Source organism: Vulpes vulpes, chromosome 6 (genome assembly GCF_048418805.1).
Source record: "Vulpes vulpes isolate BD-2025 chromosome 6, VulVul3, whole genome shotgun sequence".
In the NCBI taxonomy this organism is placed as follows: Eukaryota; Metazoa; Chordata; class Mammalia; order Carnivora; family Canidae; genus Vulpes; species Vulpes vulpes.
The window spans coordinates 45718702-45736721 of record NC_132785.1 but is presented as its reverse complement, the minus strand read 5'-3'; the positions used below and the strand labels follow the sequence as shown (position 1 = coordinate 45736721).

The window sequence follows — 18020 nt, the reverse complement described above, 5'->3', positions numbered from 1 at the left end:
TCAGCATTGGAGACTGCTGTCCCCCTTTCCTCTATTACCTCTGAGACACTGGGTTCCCCTGTTTCCTAGTGCTTTCCTGTTGTCACATCAGCTTCTGTTAATTGCTGTACCAGTTTTGGGAAACTCAGTCTGCAAGTGGAAATTTCAGGCAGCCTTTGAAAGAGCATAGGCACATCCATTCAACAGCACAGGGAAAGTGACAAGTTGGACAAAACAGACACTTCATGTTGCAACATGAATTTCCGCATTTGGGCAAACACTGCCAAAAAACTGTATGAAATATCAAAACTAGAAATAGGGACTGAAATTTGAAAACAAACCATTTATTCCTTATAGCAGAAGGGCTTGTTTTATTTATTCATTCAGAATGTGTTTGAGCTTGCTTGATTTTTCTTTTCTTTTCTTTTCTTTTCTTTTCTTTTCTTTTCTTTTCTTTTCTTTTCTTTTCTTTTCTTTTCTTTTCTTTTCTTTCTTTTGATTTGTATTTATTCATGAGAGACACAGAGAGAGAGGCAGAGATCTGGGCAGAGGGAGAAGCAAGCTCCCTGTGGGGAGCCTGATACAGGACTCGATCCCAGGACCCCGGATATGAGCCAAAGGCAGATACTCAACCTCTGAGCCACCCAGGTGTGTTTTTGAGCACCTTCTATGTGCTAGGCGAGTTGGTCAGGCCCTAGGGAAACATCAGTGAAGAAAACAGCATCCCTGTCCTGCCAGTGCCTATATTCTAATTTAATTTGTGTGTGTTGAAAGAGAAACAAATGGTCTTTAGCTTTTAGAAGTAAGGAAGGGAATTTAAAAAGGCAGTGATTACATGTGTAAAGGTAAGACGATTATTTTACAGGTTCCTGAGACAGAACATGATCAGTACCTTGCTTATCCTTCCTTATTACTCAGTGTGATCCCTGGACCTGTTAGAACCCAGGATATCAGGCGGCACTCAGAGCTCCTGAGAATATACATTTTCATCAGGTCTGTGGGAGATTGGTGCATTGCTTTTACGAGTTTTGGGCTATTTCCCATCTAATGCCACTTAGGTACTCAGTAGCCCTCTAGTCCTGCTGTGTTTGCTCATGTGTATACAGCACAGAGAAGACTAGAGCGTGGTGGTCAGAATGAACCTTTCCAATCATGTCTGCCTGATTGACATTCAGGAAGATGTCATTGACTAGTTTCCAGGTCTCACAAACTCTGTTTTGTAAGAACTATTTCATATATATATATATATATATATATATATATATATATATATATATATATATATCTTTTTTTTTTTTTTTTTTACAGATTTTATGTTTTTGTGTAGAAGTCCATCTTTAAAGAAAAAGTGGGAAAGCCAATGGGTTTATGATATTTTATTAGCAAATCCATTTTGAGTTCCCCCTGGGCACTTGACATTTTATTATATAGGTTGTGTGTGAAATGTGGTTTATGTTTAAAGAGAGTGTATAACATAGTTGTGAATGTAGGAGTAATATACTTGAAAAGTAGTTAAAGCACTGAATGGATTTATGAGATATTCTGAGTATACCCAGACTCTGGGGGGATCCTGAGGGAAGCAAGCTGAAAGAGTCTCTCATCAAATAAAGTGTCAGAAAAATTGTGCCTAAGACCATGAAAATTGCTTATGTGTTTGCTCAGAGTAACCCTGTTTAGTTGCAGAGTCTCCACAGTCCTCATCACTATAAGTGAAAGTGGAGGTTAGAGGCATGCTCTGCACAACAGCAAAATGTGTCAGCTGAAAGCACAATATTGGAAAACCATAGTGTGTTAGGGTGTAGGAGTGCATCTCAACGTAACCTCAAGTATCCCCAAAGGACCCTGCTATGTTTAGAAACAAATGCTCTCAGAATATTACTTCTGGGTTGTCAAGAAAAGATGTATTTATGCTCTGTATCTTTTGTTTAAAAAGATAAGAACTCTATAGTTCACATGAAAAAGGTTCTGCCAAAATGATTTCGATTAAAAAAACTTCTGTTACCTACAAGGGTAATTAGTAATTGTAAGTTGACAAAGTAACTTGACAAAATCTATCATTTCCCTGACTGATCTTAATAAGTGAGTCTCTTGTTGGATCTGTGGTGATAGCTCTAGTCAGGGCATTTGGCATGAAAATGGAATCTATTCAAGTTAGGTCAGATGAGGAAGATTTGATTGAAGGGAAGCAGCATTCTATGGAGCCATACATAGCAGAGCCCGCTTCTCCAGAAGCCATAGCTGGGCTTTTTATCATGGCGCTCCTGCATGTACCCAGATCCCTCTTCTTGGATGGGGAGTCTTTTTCCACTTTGCTGCTACTCTCTGACCTCATAGTTGTTGAGAGGAAACTTCTAAATGACTTGGAAGCTAGTCAGTTGCTTGGTCACCCCATGCCTCTTTGATCTGCTAGCTGTGGCCAGGCCTATGCCTGTTTCCTTTATCTCCCAAGCCTGTCTGATAAAGATGGAGGAGGTTGAGTGAGTGGCACATACCTGAGAGCTGTATTTGTCAGCAACAGTCTTATGGAAGTGAAAAGGCTGAGAATTCTGGGTAGATGGGATTGAACAGGGATGGACAGCCTTCTTGGTGAGTGAATGGGAGAGAGAGAGGAGGCCTCCATGAGAACAAGGATCCAGCCAGCAGTGATGCACAGGTCAGGTAGGTACCTCTCTTCTGTGTCTTCTCATCGCTGTTACTTATAAGTTTTATGGATTGGATTTGACAGATAAAGAATGAAGGATATACGTGAAATTTTTTTTAAGTGCAAAGTCTTGGGAGTATTTTATCTGAAGTAAAAAATCAAAATGACTTACAAGTTTTCATCTTGGGTATTGTGGTACAGGTGTAAGGTAAAGTTGGAGAAGTTGGACATGAGTATTTGCAGGCCAACCTCAAAGACTTTTGTTTAGTTAAGATTTGTCAAGCTTCAGATGTTTCTTAAGGATAGCCAAGTGCCCAAGAAACCCTGGGAGATCAGGAGTAGACATAAAATTTGGTATGTATACGCAAAGAGCGAGTCATTAGAAGGAAAGTGAGCAGAGTTTCCTTGGACAAATGGCTGATGGTTCTAGCCTGAGAAGAAAAAGTAGACTTTCTCTTGTCTTCTTTTTCTGCTGTGTGCAAATAGCAGGTTGGCTTGCCAGTAACACCTGCCACTTACGGAGTATTACTGCATCATCCTGAGAGAGGCTGGACCATGGATCTTCTTGTGTCTTACAAGGAGCTTGATCTAATGGGATTTGAACATTTCTTTTAGCTTCAGAACCCTCTCTTCAAAGGCCACCTCTGTCTGACCCTCTAGAGGGAGGAAGCCTGTTTAGGGAGGGCACTGGGGAAGAGACCAAGAAGCTCAGAGCGAAGGGTGAAGGGTTGGGTGTCTCGCGCTGAGTGAGGTTGCCTTCCACTTTTTCTAGGCACCCCTATAGAATCGTAGAATCTTGACAAGGTTTGGAAATTACTAGCCCTGATTACCTTTCGTGTTTCCTTAAAGCTCTGTAATCCCCTGATGATGATGATGAGGACAACCCCTTGCACCGGTGTGCCATCACACCACATAGAGGGTGCCATTGTAAGGACAGTCTGTTTTAGCCACCATGTTCTTCGATCCTGTGACATAAGGAAAACAAGTATGATCACATACTGTTTTCAGGCTAGGGATTGGATATAAATGGGCATTTGATGAGTTGTGTGAAGAGCTCTTGCTACTGAGTGTCAGAGGAGGACAACAATCTTGGTGGTTTCTTATCGATGCTTTCCTAATTCCTGCTGCTCTATTTTATGACATTCTTCGATCAGCCACCGTGTCAGACCTATTCTGACATCAGAGGTGATGGCTACATTGAACTCCGAAATTTTATGCTGAACTGGTTTTGTAGGATGATGCAGAAAATCCATGCTCCTCCAGCTCCCTCATGCCGCACCATGATTTTTTTCATCCTGGTGACCATCTCTGAGCTCCCCTGAATACCTTCTTGTTTTAATCAGGCATTACCCCATCACATGGCATTGACCATGGAAGGTACAAGTCCATTCTCTCTGCCCTTTTGGAGAGACTATCCTCTTTTGGACAGGTTGTTTGGTTCCTTTTTTTTTTTTTTCCCAAAGATTTTATTTATTTATTCTTAGAGACAGAGAGAGAGAGAGGCAGAGACACAGGCAGAGGGAGAAGCAGCCTCCATGCAGGGAGCCTGACGTGGGACTCGATCCCGGGACTCCAGGATCACGCCCCGGGCTACAGGCAGTGCTAGACCACTGTGGCACTGGGGCTGCCCAGGTTGTTTGGTTCTACATCCCACTTACCACTAGGAGAGTGGTTCTTTTACTTCTCCTCACCAACCAGACCCTCCACACTCCAAAATACTCAGAAACTGGTCCAGATCCAGCATTCCTGGCTTCTAACTGTACAGAGCTATCAAACCAGTGACCCATTCATATCAAAAGAATTAGGTTCTAGAATCTTCCATGAAGGTAACCATGAGCACATAGCAAGAAGTTCCTAATATATAAGAGTTCATGAAACACATCCACTTTCACCTGTAGGTGAGGTGTGGCATGGCCTTTTGTGCTGGTGCCCAAGACCATTTCTGTGCTAAAGAATGGAGTTCAGAAGGAAACAACTACTGACACACTATAGCATAGATGGACCTCAGAAATGTTGGGCTAAGTCAAAGAATTCAGACACAAGAGTCTACATACGGTATGATTCCATTTGTATGAAATGTCTCAAAAAAGGGCAAGTTTATAGAAAAATAATGTAGATTAGCTGTTGCCTTAGGCTGAGAATGGGAACAGGATGTCACTGAAAGTGGCATGAGACATCTTACGAGGAGGAACAAAACTGTCTTAGAGCTGGTATTTGATGGCAGCTTGTCGCTCAGTAGCATTACTTAAATTCATTGAATTGTATGGTTGAAATGGGTGAGTATTTAAGATACAAAGTTATATGCCTCAATAAAAATAAACCTTAATATTTTATGATATGCAAACATGCCTCCTTTTTTCTTTTTTTAAAAAAAGAATTGGGTCCACATTAGACATGGGAGCTTCTTCCAAGTTTCATGTTGTAGCTTGGTTGTAAGAAGTAGAGAAATCCTACATATGAGAGAGAGGGCAGAGCGTGGACTGACCAGTGATTGACTCTAGCTCAAATTATACAATCTGTTCTTTAAGATTTTATTTAATTATTTGAGAGACTGTGAGTGAGATAGAGCACGGGGCGGGTGAGGGAGGAGCAGAGGGAAAGGGAGAGGCAGACTGCCAGCCAAACAGAGAGCCCAACTTGGGGCTCGATCCCAGGACCCTCGTATCATGAGCCAAAGTCAGAGCCACAACCATGTGGGGCACACCCCACCCCTTTCTTTTTTCCACATGTAATGCATAGTCACTATAGAAAAAGAATATTGATTAAAAAAAAAATTAAAATTACACCTAATGTATTATAGACCTGTTTCAGTCTTAATGTTCATGTTCTTCTCACTTCCCAAATAACCCGCATTGAACATTGTTGATGATTTATTAGCTCCTTGGCATAGATCCCTAGAATTTCCGGGTCATACGGGCTGTGATCCTAATGTTTATGTATACTATCCAGTTGTTCCCAGAACTCTACATCAACCCATGCGATATGAGTTTTCATTATATGTGGCTCTAAAATGTGATCTGGCTGCCGGAATTGATTGTGCTTGGTGGTCTCATGATTGGTTAAATATCCTGTGCAGGATAGGGATCGTGTGTTGTGGCTCTACGCCGAGGTGATCAAATTGATGCCTGTGCTGTAATTTTAATCCCAGAAATAAAGGCATCCTGGAAACTGACCATCTGAGTCTGGACAGGTGGCAGTGGCCAAGGTAGGATACTGTGCCTTCTCAGGAATAATTGAGGCCCCACCAGCTAACTGCATGCGAGAAGTCTGGCAAGGATATGATTTTCTTCAAGCATTGGATGGGCTGTCACATCAGGAGAAATTAGATTTACTCCGTGTACTTGGTTGTAAGAGCAGAATAAGCAGTGGGTTGCATGTTCTAGGAAGGCAAGATTCGGTGTAATGTAAGAAAGGCCTGCCTAACAGAATAGTCTGAAAGTGGATTGGGCTCCCCCTTCTATGTCCCCGGAGATGTTCCATTTGGATGAACAGGCATGGCATGTGTTTAGTGAAGGGAATGCATCATATGGATTTGATTTGGGGACCTTTGAGGAAATTTTATACCTATGGGGCCATGAACTTGAAATCACAGTTCTCACTGTAACTAAGTCTGTGGCAGAGACTTAGTTGTTTCTTGGAGCCAGAAAGTAACTTCTTGGCTCTTCTAATCTCACATTTTCTGCACTCCCCTGGTTAGTGAGTGACAGTTTAGGTTTTTGACAGTCTTTGACATTCAGGTCAATTATTATAGTAGCTGTGTGGAGAGATGGTTTTCTCAGTTGTGTGTTTTCCTTGTATTTTATGCTGTTTGCCAACCCATGGGTATTTTATTTCATTTATTTATTTTTTAATATTTATTTATTTATGATAGTCACAGAGGGGGGGGGGGCAGAGACATAGGCAGAGGGAGAAGCAGGCTCTATGCACCCGGAGCCTGACATGGGATTCGATCCCAGGTCTCCAGGATCGTGCCCTGGGCCAAAGGCAGGCGCCAAACCGCTGCGCCACCCAGGGATTCCTGGGTATTTTAGACTTTAAGACCTCTGCATCTGATAGAAGGTAAAAAGGATGGGTTTCACATATCATCACTGTGTAGCCTTTTCACCTTAAAAAAAAAAAAAACAACCCAAATGTGAATGTTGGTCTTAGTATTATGTAAGCTGAACCATACTTTACAGTGTTCTGAATCCTGACTATGTTGAAAAGTCGTCCTTTTCCATTGAAGAAATAAATGTTTAAAGTATGTCTTTTAATATTTCTTGATGCATATTTTCCTTATTTTTGTCTTGATACTTGGAAGATTAGAAATAACAAGGTACTGTAAGAATATGTGGAAAATTGCCCATCTGATTTTAGTGTTTCTAAGGCACATCTGTTTAACCACCTAACCTTTTGCTCCTCAGATTGTGGTGTGTGGAGCAGCAGAGAGGACACCACCTGGGAGCTTGGTAAAAATGCACAATTTCAAGCCCCAGTCTCAAGCTACCGAACTTACATGTTAACAGGTTGACCTTCTGACAGGGCCTGGTAGACAGACTTTGCCAGGAGACTAGTTCAGATCCTGTGGGCAACAGTAGTGATCTCACCTTGGTGTTTTGTTTTGAGCACCTGCTAATGTACCTGGCATTGTGACTGGGTTCTTTCTCATGCATGAGCCCATGTAATCCTCAGAATCACCCTCTCAAGGAGGTATTATTAGAGGCTCAGAAAAGCTGTCACTCAACCTGCCAAAAGTGTCACTATAAGAAGACAGTTTCTGGGGTCTGTATCTCCTAAGCCTGAGTCAGAGAAGTGGAGGCCCTGGTTGTCATGTGTCGCCAAGCATGGAAGCCTCCAGTTCCTCCACCTCTTTGCCTGGGCAACCCTGAGCTTCTGGCAATAGTTAGTTGCTCAGCTGCCAGCCTCTGGCCATTCACGATCTAGTAGGGGCTTGGTATGGAGGGCCTCAGGAGGAAGTCACCTGTGACTGACGTTGGGAAGAGTTGTAGAGGCCCCACATCTCACCTGCAGGCACGATTCCTGAAGCCTCCACTACAAAAGGAACTTCAGGGGCAAGTCAAACACATTTCTCAGGAGTTGCTTATACTAATATAGTCTGTTTATGTGTAGCTTCAATTTCTTTGAATTCTGTCTTCTAAAAACTAGATATTTATTACAAATCTGTTCTCACTTTCTGTTTTCAAATCCTTTAGGATGTACTGTTCTCTTGGATTCTACAAAGGGATATACAGTATGTAATAAATGATCTTTTTAAAAAATCTAATATTTCATTTATTTATTTTGAGAGAGAGAGCCAAGGGAGGGGAGAGGCAGAGGAAGGGGCAGAAGCAGTCTCCCCAGTGAGCAGAGAGCCTGACCTATGGGGTTCCATCCCAGGACCCTGGGATAATGACTTGAGTCAAAGGCAGATGCTTTAGTGACTGAGGCACCCAGGCTCCCCAGGAAATGATCTTTGCTTATTAGGTAATGTTTCTGTTTTCTTGCCTGCATTCCTCTGGTTCTGTTGGATATTTAAGAATGAGTCTGTTTTTCACAGTTGGTTGTACTGCAATAGATAGTGGTTTATTACCCCATTTGTAAACTTGCAACTTGGAAGAGGCAGGATTCCAAAATTTTTCAAAATGTAAGGTGTGTGAATCATCGTGAGGCCAAAAAGAGAGGTTATGATTACATTTTATTTAATAAGTACCAGGCAGTAAAATTTTGATAACTGAAGCAAAATTAATATGACAATTTGGATCAATTTATGTATTTTGCAATTGTTTGTTTACCAATCCAGCCTCCCTTTGGGCATCCTAGATGGCATTTAAAAGGAGAGCAGGTTCTAAAATCCAGCAGCGCTTCCCAATACTGCCACAAGACTTTTTGTACCTCCATTTTATTAAAAATTTGAGTCAAATTTCAACTCCCTGCCTGCTGCCATTTGGTGGTATTTTTGCTTCTTTCTAGGTATCATCCTGTTTTCTTTTTCTTTACACTGACATCAGCTTATTTCGTATGAATGCGTAATAGATTAAATACATATGCATTTAAAATATTGTTTTGATTTGTCTGTAAATTGTTTCACTTAAAGTAGGCCTATCTGGGGAAATGAGTAATCTCTCATATCCTGTTCTTGCAGGAAGAATTTTAAATCGTTTCTCCAAAGACATTGGGCACATGGATGACTTGCTACCCCTGACGTTTCTAGATTTCCTCCAGGTAAGGTCACAGTGATGCCAGGTTCTCAGATGGAAAACTGCACTTCCTGTTCTTTCAAGTCCTTCCCATGGGGGCTGAGGGTGGGCCCCTAGGCCTGACAATGTCATGTTATCTTAGTAAAGGCCTTGTTTGTAAGAGAAAGGTGTGGCTCTGATTTGGAGGCTAAGTTAACATGAGTAATACCTGAAGTGTAGGAGTGGCTACGCAGTCATGTCAAGGTTGGTTCGAAGCAGCTACATGCTGGGTAAGTGGTTCTCCATCTGCCTTCCAGGTATCTGGCATGAATTTCACTTTACCGTGAGCACATTTCATAATATAGAAACAATCACCTCTCACGGAAAGATAGCCCAGATTAACTAAATTATGCATTGTATTACCACAAAGGACAAATATTTACTGCACCATTTTGGGGGATAAAACCAGGTGTGGTTACTAACAAAGAAAAGATTAGTAATAATAAGGTGAAAATAATACTTTGTTTGCAAGGACAATAGAGAGCGGTTATTGCAGATACAAAGCCTTTAAAGGCAAGTACATTTAAGCCAATAATTTGAGTGGAAGATCAAAGTCACCTCAGAAAATGTCTTTTTTGTTTTTTTAAGGCAGCTTTTCTTTCACACGTTGATTGCTCTAAGTCTTAAGGGTGTGTGTGTGTGTGTGTGTGTGTGTGTGAGAGTGAAATACAACAATCCCACAAATACCTTCTTTTTTTTTTTTTTTTTTTAATTTTTTATTTATTTATGATAGTCACAGAGAGAGAGAGAGAGGCAGAGACACAGGCGGAGGGAGAAGCAGGCTCCATGCACCGGGAGCCCGATGTGGGACTCGATCCCGGGTCCCCAGGATCGCGCCCTGGGCCAAAGGCAGGCGCCAAACCGCTGCGCCACCCAGGGATCCCCCCACAAATACCTTCTATATAGCATTTATTTTGTTTGTGAACCTGAGGTTCAGAGAAGTGATACTGGGTCATATCATGCCTCATCTGCTCACTCAGTTCTGTGGCACACGTGGGACGCTTTTTAAAAATTTTTTTATTCATGAGAGACACATAGAGAGGCAGAGACATAGGCAGAGGGAGAAGCAGGCTCCCTGCAGGGAGGGAGCTCACTGCAGGACTCGATCTCAGGACCCCAGGATCACAACCTGAGCTGAGGGCAGACCCTCAACCACTGAGCCACCCAGGCATCCCCGTGGGATGCTTCGTATGCTGTTTACTTCTGTCCACTCTTCAGTGATTCAGGCGGGGGAAGTTTCTTTTTTTCCAAGTGGGTTTTTCTTTTCTTCTTCTTCTTCTTTTTTTTTTAAGATGATATTCTAAGATCTCTGCTGCTGTTGCTAATACTTTCTGAATTTGTGTTTTACTCTCCCTTAGTAGTCTAATCATGAACTTATTGTATGGCCTGGAAGTAGAAATGCTGCCACTGGGGTCTGCGATTATGTCTTCCTTCTGATGTGTCCTTCCCCGCCCCCATTCAATGCCCAGATGCACTTCAAGTTGAAAACCTAGGGACTTTTCTGGAGCCACTGTTATAAATGGAGCCAGAATTACTTAATTTGAAGAATTAGCCGTGTCATAAAAATCACTACTGGGCCCGAAATGACCACAGGCATTTCTGTGAGTCACTCAGAAATGCAGCAGTGAGTATCTGACTGCAAACAGTGTAGCCCCTGGGCAAAGGCATGCATTGTTACTAACATGAACTAAACAGAGATATGGAGGAAGAGTACTTTTACTGCGAAGATCTGATTTTTCCGTTCCTCTTATGCAAACGTATTTTATAAATGTGTCCTGCTGGGTTTTGCTATGTAATTTATCCCCAAGAAACAGTCCTTTGCCAAAACATTGTCACATTTTCCCAGTGATAGCTCATTACATTGACAAGATTTGGGAGAAAGGTTCTGTTTCTTCACAAGTGCTAGTTCAGCAGAGGTTGAGTTTCCAAAGTGGCTGGCACACTGTGTGTTCTGCACATAGTCAGCCATCGTAATTGGAATGGTCTGCCTATCTTTTGCATGATGTGTGGAGACACAGGGCTAGAAACTACTTGAATTCTTTATAAAACATTCTCAGCAGCCCAGGGAGAGAAAATCCTAGTATAGCTGCACTTCTCTTTAACCGAAGAGACAAGGGCCTTTTTATTATGTGCTCACTTAATCTTGGTGTGACTTATCATCCTGGAATACCAGTAGTCCCAATTAGCTGATTTCTTGACTCTTAATAGCTGAGGTAAATCTCGATTTTATTGTCTCCAAGAATGGAGTTTTGTCTCGAGGATAACTCAGTTATCAATTATGATAAAGATCAATTGTCACTTGTTTTGTTTGCAGGTGTCTTTAATAAGGCTTTCCATAATCCCTTCAGGAAGAAATATTTTCTCCTTTTAAAAATAGTATTTTCTAAATAGAAAAGCTCTGATCCCTGCCATTGTTGTTGATTCTTTGAGGGACATTTCCCAACATTCATTGTTTAAATGGTTGTCAGGAGGAATCAAGGGAAACTTCATAAACAATGCAGTAACTGGTTCATCTTACTTTGTGTGTAGAAGCCTTTCTACAGGAGGATTTGCATTCGATGAGTAGGCTTTTGACTGAGGTATCACTGGGATCATTTTGAAGTATTTGGGCCTGTTGCTATATTAACAAGTGAAGATTTTTATTAATGCCACAAAAATGAATTTAACCTGCCCTCAAATAAAGGCCAACAAATACCAAAATGTAAATTGATTTTTTTTTTTTTTTTAAGTTGGGTAGGACACTGTAAGGATAAAAACAACCCGGTGGTGTTCTGGGACTCTTAATGGAATCATGTAAACTTAAAATAAACACTATTATGGTAAGCACATAGAATGAAAACTAATTTTCCAAATCAAATACATTATATTCAATTCATTTTCCCCAATCAACCAAATGTTTAAAACCTGTTAGTTATAACAGCAATCTTCTGGAAATTAATTAGAAGCCTATTAGCTCTGCTAGCTGAGCCGAATGAAGAGGGTTGCTTGTTACATTTCTAAATAGGCTCCTGAATTAAAGCAAAGCAAGGTCAAAATGACAATCAGCTCCACTCACACCTCCTGGCTTTGCTTAAGTAGTTGATCTAGCTTTTGTTTGCCTTTTTAAAGGTGGGTGGGTGTTAATTTTTTTTAAAAAGAAAATTTTACATACTTTGACTCAGTTTTATAATACATGTAAGAGTTTTAACTAGTCAGGGGAAACATGCAGGTCTCAAGAATATTACCCGTGTGAACAATAGTATCTCCTCAGTTAACTCTGGGATCTGAGATGGGAATGACTTTCAGACCTAGTGATCAGTTCATGAGCTCTTCTCCAGAGTTTTGTTCACCCCTTTCACTATGGCTTTAGGACATTTCCTTGTTGCCTTTGTTTCTGATGTCAATAGCAAAAGCTACTATTGACATCGGGAGGCCCCCAGTTAGAATGTCCAACATCAGATTCTTTGGTTAAGAACGCTCTGACTCTAGCAGCTCCTCCTATGCGCAGAGTAGCTCAGAACTTGAGCCTTTCCAAAGGTAACAGGTGAGTTTCATTGAAACGGTTGAGTTTTAAAAGGACTGGGAATTTCCTTATCAAGAAGTTACCCTTTTATTATCTTGTAGGAGATGAGCCCTTTCCCAATCTCCATATCCTTTACATCTAGTATTGCTGAGCCAGAAAGAACTTGGCAGAATTTATAGAGTAATGAATGGAATGCAAACTGAAATCCAAAACTCAGATACCTTCATGAATTGAGAGTTAAGTTTTCCACTCATCAGAATATTCAAATTAAGCCCATCTCCTATGATGTTTTTCTCCTTACTAAAGATATGCATATGGCCATGCCTTTTTGGGAGAGTTAAAATCAAATAGATACTGAAATAATGTGACTACATTTGTCCATGTGAACTTTTTAATCCAGATTATGCATGTTTGATCGCTTTTTCTGTAAGACAATAGTAGTTTTTTCCCTTTTGTAAGCAAGAGTTTAGAAATGTGAATCATTGGGTTAGAACCTAATTGTTTTTTTCAATTGAGTCTGAAGCTGAAAAATTGAGGAGAGACCTGAGAAACAGAATCTTACATTTGATGCATAATGACTGGAGTCTATAATACTCTGTAGATGCAATTCAGATATCAGGGACAGCTTTTATTGCTCCGTCGACTAAATGATGGAAAGAAGAAAATTCTGTTCAAAACCTGACTAGATAGACTGGTCATGTTGACCTTGAACAAGGATTTGTATTTGTGTAAATATATGGTGTTTTCATTTTTTTTGTTTGTTTGTTTTTAGTTTTTGGATAGTTAGCTATTCCTAATCCTGCTAATGGAAGACTGTGACACAGCAAATTTTGAAAATATGTATCATTTTCTCTTGCCCTGCATTAAACGAGAAATCCCACAGAGCTGTGGGGCACAAGTGCGGGGTTTGCAAACCTGTGCTCACATAGGTGAAGAGCAGTTGTAAATGAAGAAAGATCCATGTTTGACCAGCGAGGCATTTTGGAAGTATGGGCCAGCAGCAAAGGAAATTTCTGAATATGTCCTAGGAAATAAATAATTTATACAATACAAAATAACAACAGGCTGCAGGTTACCTCAGGGTTGCCCTGGGCTTATCAGATAAGTTAGCCAGTGGCTGGCAGTGCACATCTGGCTTATCAGTGTTGTTCAGACATGTTTTGTTTATTTGCTTTCACAAAAATCTGAACAGCTTTGAGTGTTAACGATATATTTAAAACCAAGTCATCTATCAGGCTCAGGTACAGTTCTTCACATGTGAAAACTAAACATCTTTGTGAAAATAGGGTTGGAAATACAAATAGTATCACAATTTTCATCTGGACCTCAGAGGTGAGAAATCAATGATTGGGGAATTTTTTGAATAGGTCTTTGGCCTTCAAAAGATGTTGAATTTGAGTAAACAAAGAAACAAAAACATAGACATAGTAATTAAAATTCAAATTTTTAAGAGGTTGGCTGATTTCCTGATGCCATAGCATAATCCCAGCAGCCTAACTAAATCTTTAAATTTCTTAAAATAACGATTGATTTAATTCATAAAGATAGCATGCTAGTGTAATATTTGTAATGTTTTGATAACATTTAAGTTTTAGCGAATGATTAAAATGAACTTTAGTGATTAATTTTAATTACACAGGTATATTTTACTAGCATTTGTGCAGATCTATTGTTTCATGAATGTATTTGCAACTAGATAGATAATGGAAAATACTGACCTTGCTTCCAAAAGGGAGACATTGTACTATAACGTATCCGTGGTATGTAGACTTCTGTTCTACCAATATTTCCAGTCCATCTTTTATTGAGCACCTACCATATGCTGGGATGAGGGATGAGTGAGATGGAGCCTATATCTTCCTTCATTTGACCAAGCACTTAGTGTGTCTTGCATGCTTGTCACCATGCTGGGTTTGGTCGTGGAGTTGAATAACATTTAGTTCCTGGTCTTCCATGAGGCACACTCTTGGGAGAGAGTGGTCAGCGAGTTTTATTTCACTTATCATGGGTACCTTCTGAGACCTCCAGGTGGAGGAATCCTGCAGGTAGTTAGGAATGTGAGCATAGGATGAGCATAGTACCTTGGATGAGTGTAGAGCCTGCATATTCTTCACTGAGCAGATGATCATTGATGGTGTGAAGATGGTTAAGATTGCTCAGAGAAAGGGAAGCATTTTTAGATGCCAAGAACAGAACTTTATGGAGTTCTTCATATTGAAAGAGAAAGCAGAGAGAAGAGAAGGCAAGTAGATGAGACCTAGAATGAATAGCAAGGAAGACAGGAGGAAAATCGGAGTTGGAAAACCAAAGGAGGATGAATGTGTTAAATGCAGAAGGGGAGGTGGGGAAGCAGTAAACTGTCAGGTTGGATTTGATGATTTAGGGGTCCACTGAGCAGCTAGAGCAGGTTTTGGATAAGAGTCCAGATTGCAGAGACTGATAGATTAGAGGCAGTTAAGATGAGAGCAATTCATCCTTTGCCAGATTGGGGATGCTAATTTTGCAGAGTGCCCCAGAAGAAGTCACAGGTATATTTTACTAGCATAAAATGCTAGCATACTAGCATTTTAGCAGAGTGCCCCAGAAGAAGTGCTGGAAGGCAAGCTAAGCTGTTAGGTCCTAGAGGTCAACTGAGCATTCAGGAATTGCCTCTGGAAGCCCGAGTTCCCACGTGGGCACTGCCATCAGCTGGGAGTGAGCTCAGGAAGGGAAAGATTCTGCTTAGTTTTGTTTTCAAGGATAAAATCAGTGCCACGTGTGTTCGGCTCTTTTCTAATGGTTCTGTTCATCCTTGATATATCTGATAAGTGTTGAAAGATACTTGATCATTGTAATAAATTTTATTACTTTTAAGTGTTTATGCTGTATCCTCTTCCTCAGCTAATTCCTTCTCATTGCCTTAAATGAGAACTTAGATAATTCAGCATTTTGTAATTATAAAAAAGATCCGCCTTTTATTATTTCTTTGTTTCTGCTGTCTTTGTCTCATGAATACTGTGGCGCATAGATTAACCTGCCTATGATCCTCTGAGATCAGCAGATCTCTTTGTTCTTTGCTTTCAAATGCCAGTACCTTTGCTTATTTTAGAACTTAATTTATTTTCTTCTCTGATCCGGAGATTGTAATGTCATAGAAGGGTGAGACCATTCAGGGGATAACCAGATTCCATCTTCCTACCAGACCGGCTGTGCCACCACTGTCCCCACCACTTGAAGAAAGGCTCACACCCTTTCTTCACCACAGCAGTGGTATCTTAGAATATGTATCTAAATGGTTTGTTGTACTTTGTTTGCAGATGATTTGTATTATAAAGGAGTTCAGGCCTAGAGAGTAAAATTCAGATTTCCTAGCCCTTAAATTGAATCTCTGTACAGCTCCTGGAAGGAAACATGACACGCCTGGCTGGCAGACCACTGACGCTCCTCCGTGTGTAACACCCATACCTTTGGTCCAACCTCAGATGGACCCTCTTCATTCTTCAAGGAGCAGCAAAAGTCTCTCTTCCCATTAGTGAAACTTTATTTGATCACACTCTTCTGCAATAAAACCGTCCCTATTCCTTCCACAAAAGCTGGCATTCTATAAACGTGCATCAAGTGCAGTGCTGAACATCTTATTTCAATCTTACTTCTGGTCAGTACTTTCTGAGCACCACCTATATTCCAGGCACTTTTCCTACGTCCTAGTGTGTATTGAGGTGAACCAGGCATCTGCTTCCAGGAATTTACAATCCAGTGTAGAAGACAGATGGCAAACAGGTAAATTTAGAAGGCAATTCCAGTAAATTCTACGTGCATTTAGGAAAAGAAAGTGTTTGAGAGTGACTCCAGGGAGTGCTTGAATGAAACCTAGTGACCAGGGAAGCGGTGATGTTTGAGTTTGTTTAAAAAAGAAAAAAAAAAATCGTAAGTAAACAGCCATCCAGAAAGAACTGGAGGCAGGTAGATGGGACAGCATGCTCAGGGAAGGGAACAAGTGTAGATTCTCAGATGGGATCAAAACAGCACGTTCCTAGGGAGAGAGAAAGAGAAACAGAGAGGGAAGATGGGCAATGGGAGCTTGAGGCATTGGCAGAAATGGACCACAAAAGCTTAGGGCTTTAGGTTTTCTTCTGGATGCAAAGGAAACCACTGGAATATTCCAAAAGGGATGGACATCATGCTTCCACTTCAGATTGAAAACAATGTATATTTGACACTAATCATGAGATAAGCACCTTATTTAATGCTTATTAATTTTTATTAAAGATTTTATTTATTCATGAGAGACACACAGAGAGAGGCAGAGATAGAGGGAGGCTCCCTACTGGGAGCCTGATGCAGGACTCCATCTCAGGACCCTGGTGCTGAAGGCAGACATGCAACCACTGAACCACCCAGGTGTCCCTTTTTTGATGTTTAAATCCTCAATATATGCCTAAGATCCCTTAAAGGGAAGGCTCTATTCCCATGTGGCTGTATTCCAAGGCATTACCCCCCCGCCCCTTGTCCCTCTTTAGGAACTGAGGCATATCAGTATTTGGTGTTTCAGTCATTAATGTCATGAACAGTTATTGTGAGTGCCCAGATATGATGGTGGTTCTCTGCAGTCAGTGTGGACCTCTTGTCCCTCCAACAACCTACCCTTCTAGCACCTTGGCTCTGAAACACCAGGTCACTCCCAGCTGAGTTAACATGGAAAAATAAGGATGATGTAGGGTTTTTTTTCTCCCCCCAAAGCTAAATTTTCTCAGTTTTCTTTCCTTTAGGTATCTTTTTTATTTTTTAAAGATTTTATTTATTCAAGAGAGAGACACAGAGGCAGAGACACAGAGGGAGAAGTAGGCTCCCCATGGGGAGCCCGATTGCGGCACTTATCCCTAGGACCTGGGATTATGCCCTGAGCCCAAGGTAGACGCTCAACCACTGAGCCACCCAGGCATCTCTAGGTATCTTGTTTTCTAAACAGAATGGAATGGAATGGTGGGTGGGTGGCAAGGAGTTGTAAAGTCACACAAAAGGTGACATGTAGTCCACACAAGCTGGAAATAACAGTCCTCCTAGCTAACAGTTAGTGACTCCTTCCTGGGTGCCAAACCTCGTTTCAAATCTTCTATGAGTATAATCTCATTTTTCTGGCAACTCCAGAAGGTATATACAATTATTGTGCTGTTTTCACCAATGGGGAAAATGTGGCCCAGAAAAGTTATATAATTTGTCCAGCATCACATAGCTAGGAAGGGATCAGTTTCAGGCTTTTATTCTTCTGTTTTCAAGTTATACTCATTTATGCTTATGAGGGAGAAGCACAGTGCCCCTTTTTGTGTTTGGATCACATCAGAATATTCTCACTAAGGGACATTCCAGGTAGAATCACTAATAATAAATTGTTTGTCATCTGGTGTCTCTGCCTCCTCCCCAACAAGTCGTAAAGGTGCTCAGATAATACAATCCCATGATATTTGAGATACAAACCTTGTGAAATTGTGGTAGTAGCCTTTTTTTTTTTTTTTTTGTCCTTTAGAATTAGGATCATTTTTCTTCTCCATAAACGCTTTTTGTAATTTTTGCTTGTTGTGAAGTCCAAATGAAGAACTACTATTTTCTAGAACTTTATTCCTTAGCTTATGATAAGCCTGATTTCAAATGTAAGTACAGGAGAAATTGTGACTTTTAGGCATGAGCATTAGGAAGTAGTAGATAC

General features: G+C 40.8%; 1 protein-coding gene across 1 annotated transcript in view; it reads left to right on the top strand.

The window, feature by feature from the left end:
* Positions 1 to 18020, top strand: part of ABCC4 (ATP binding cassette subfamily C member 4 (PEL blood group)) — a 246631-nt gene that overhangs the window by 153043 nt on the left and 75568 nt on the right. Inside the window, exon 20 of the mRNA XM_072760858.1 lies at positions 8742 to 8821. Within this exon, the coding sequence (XP_072616959.1) occupies positions 8742 to 8821 (80 nt within the window). The remainder of the gene's footprint in view (positions 1 to 8741; positions 8822 to 18020) is intronic.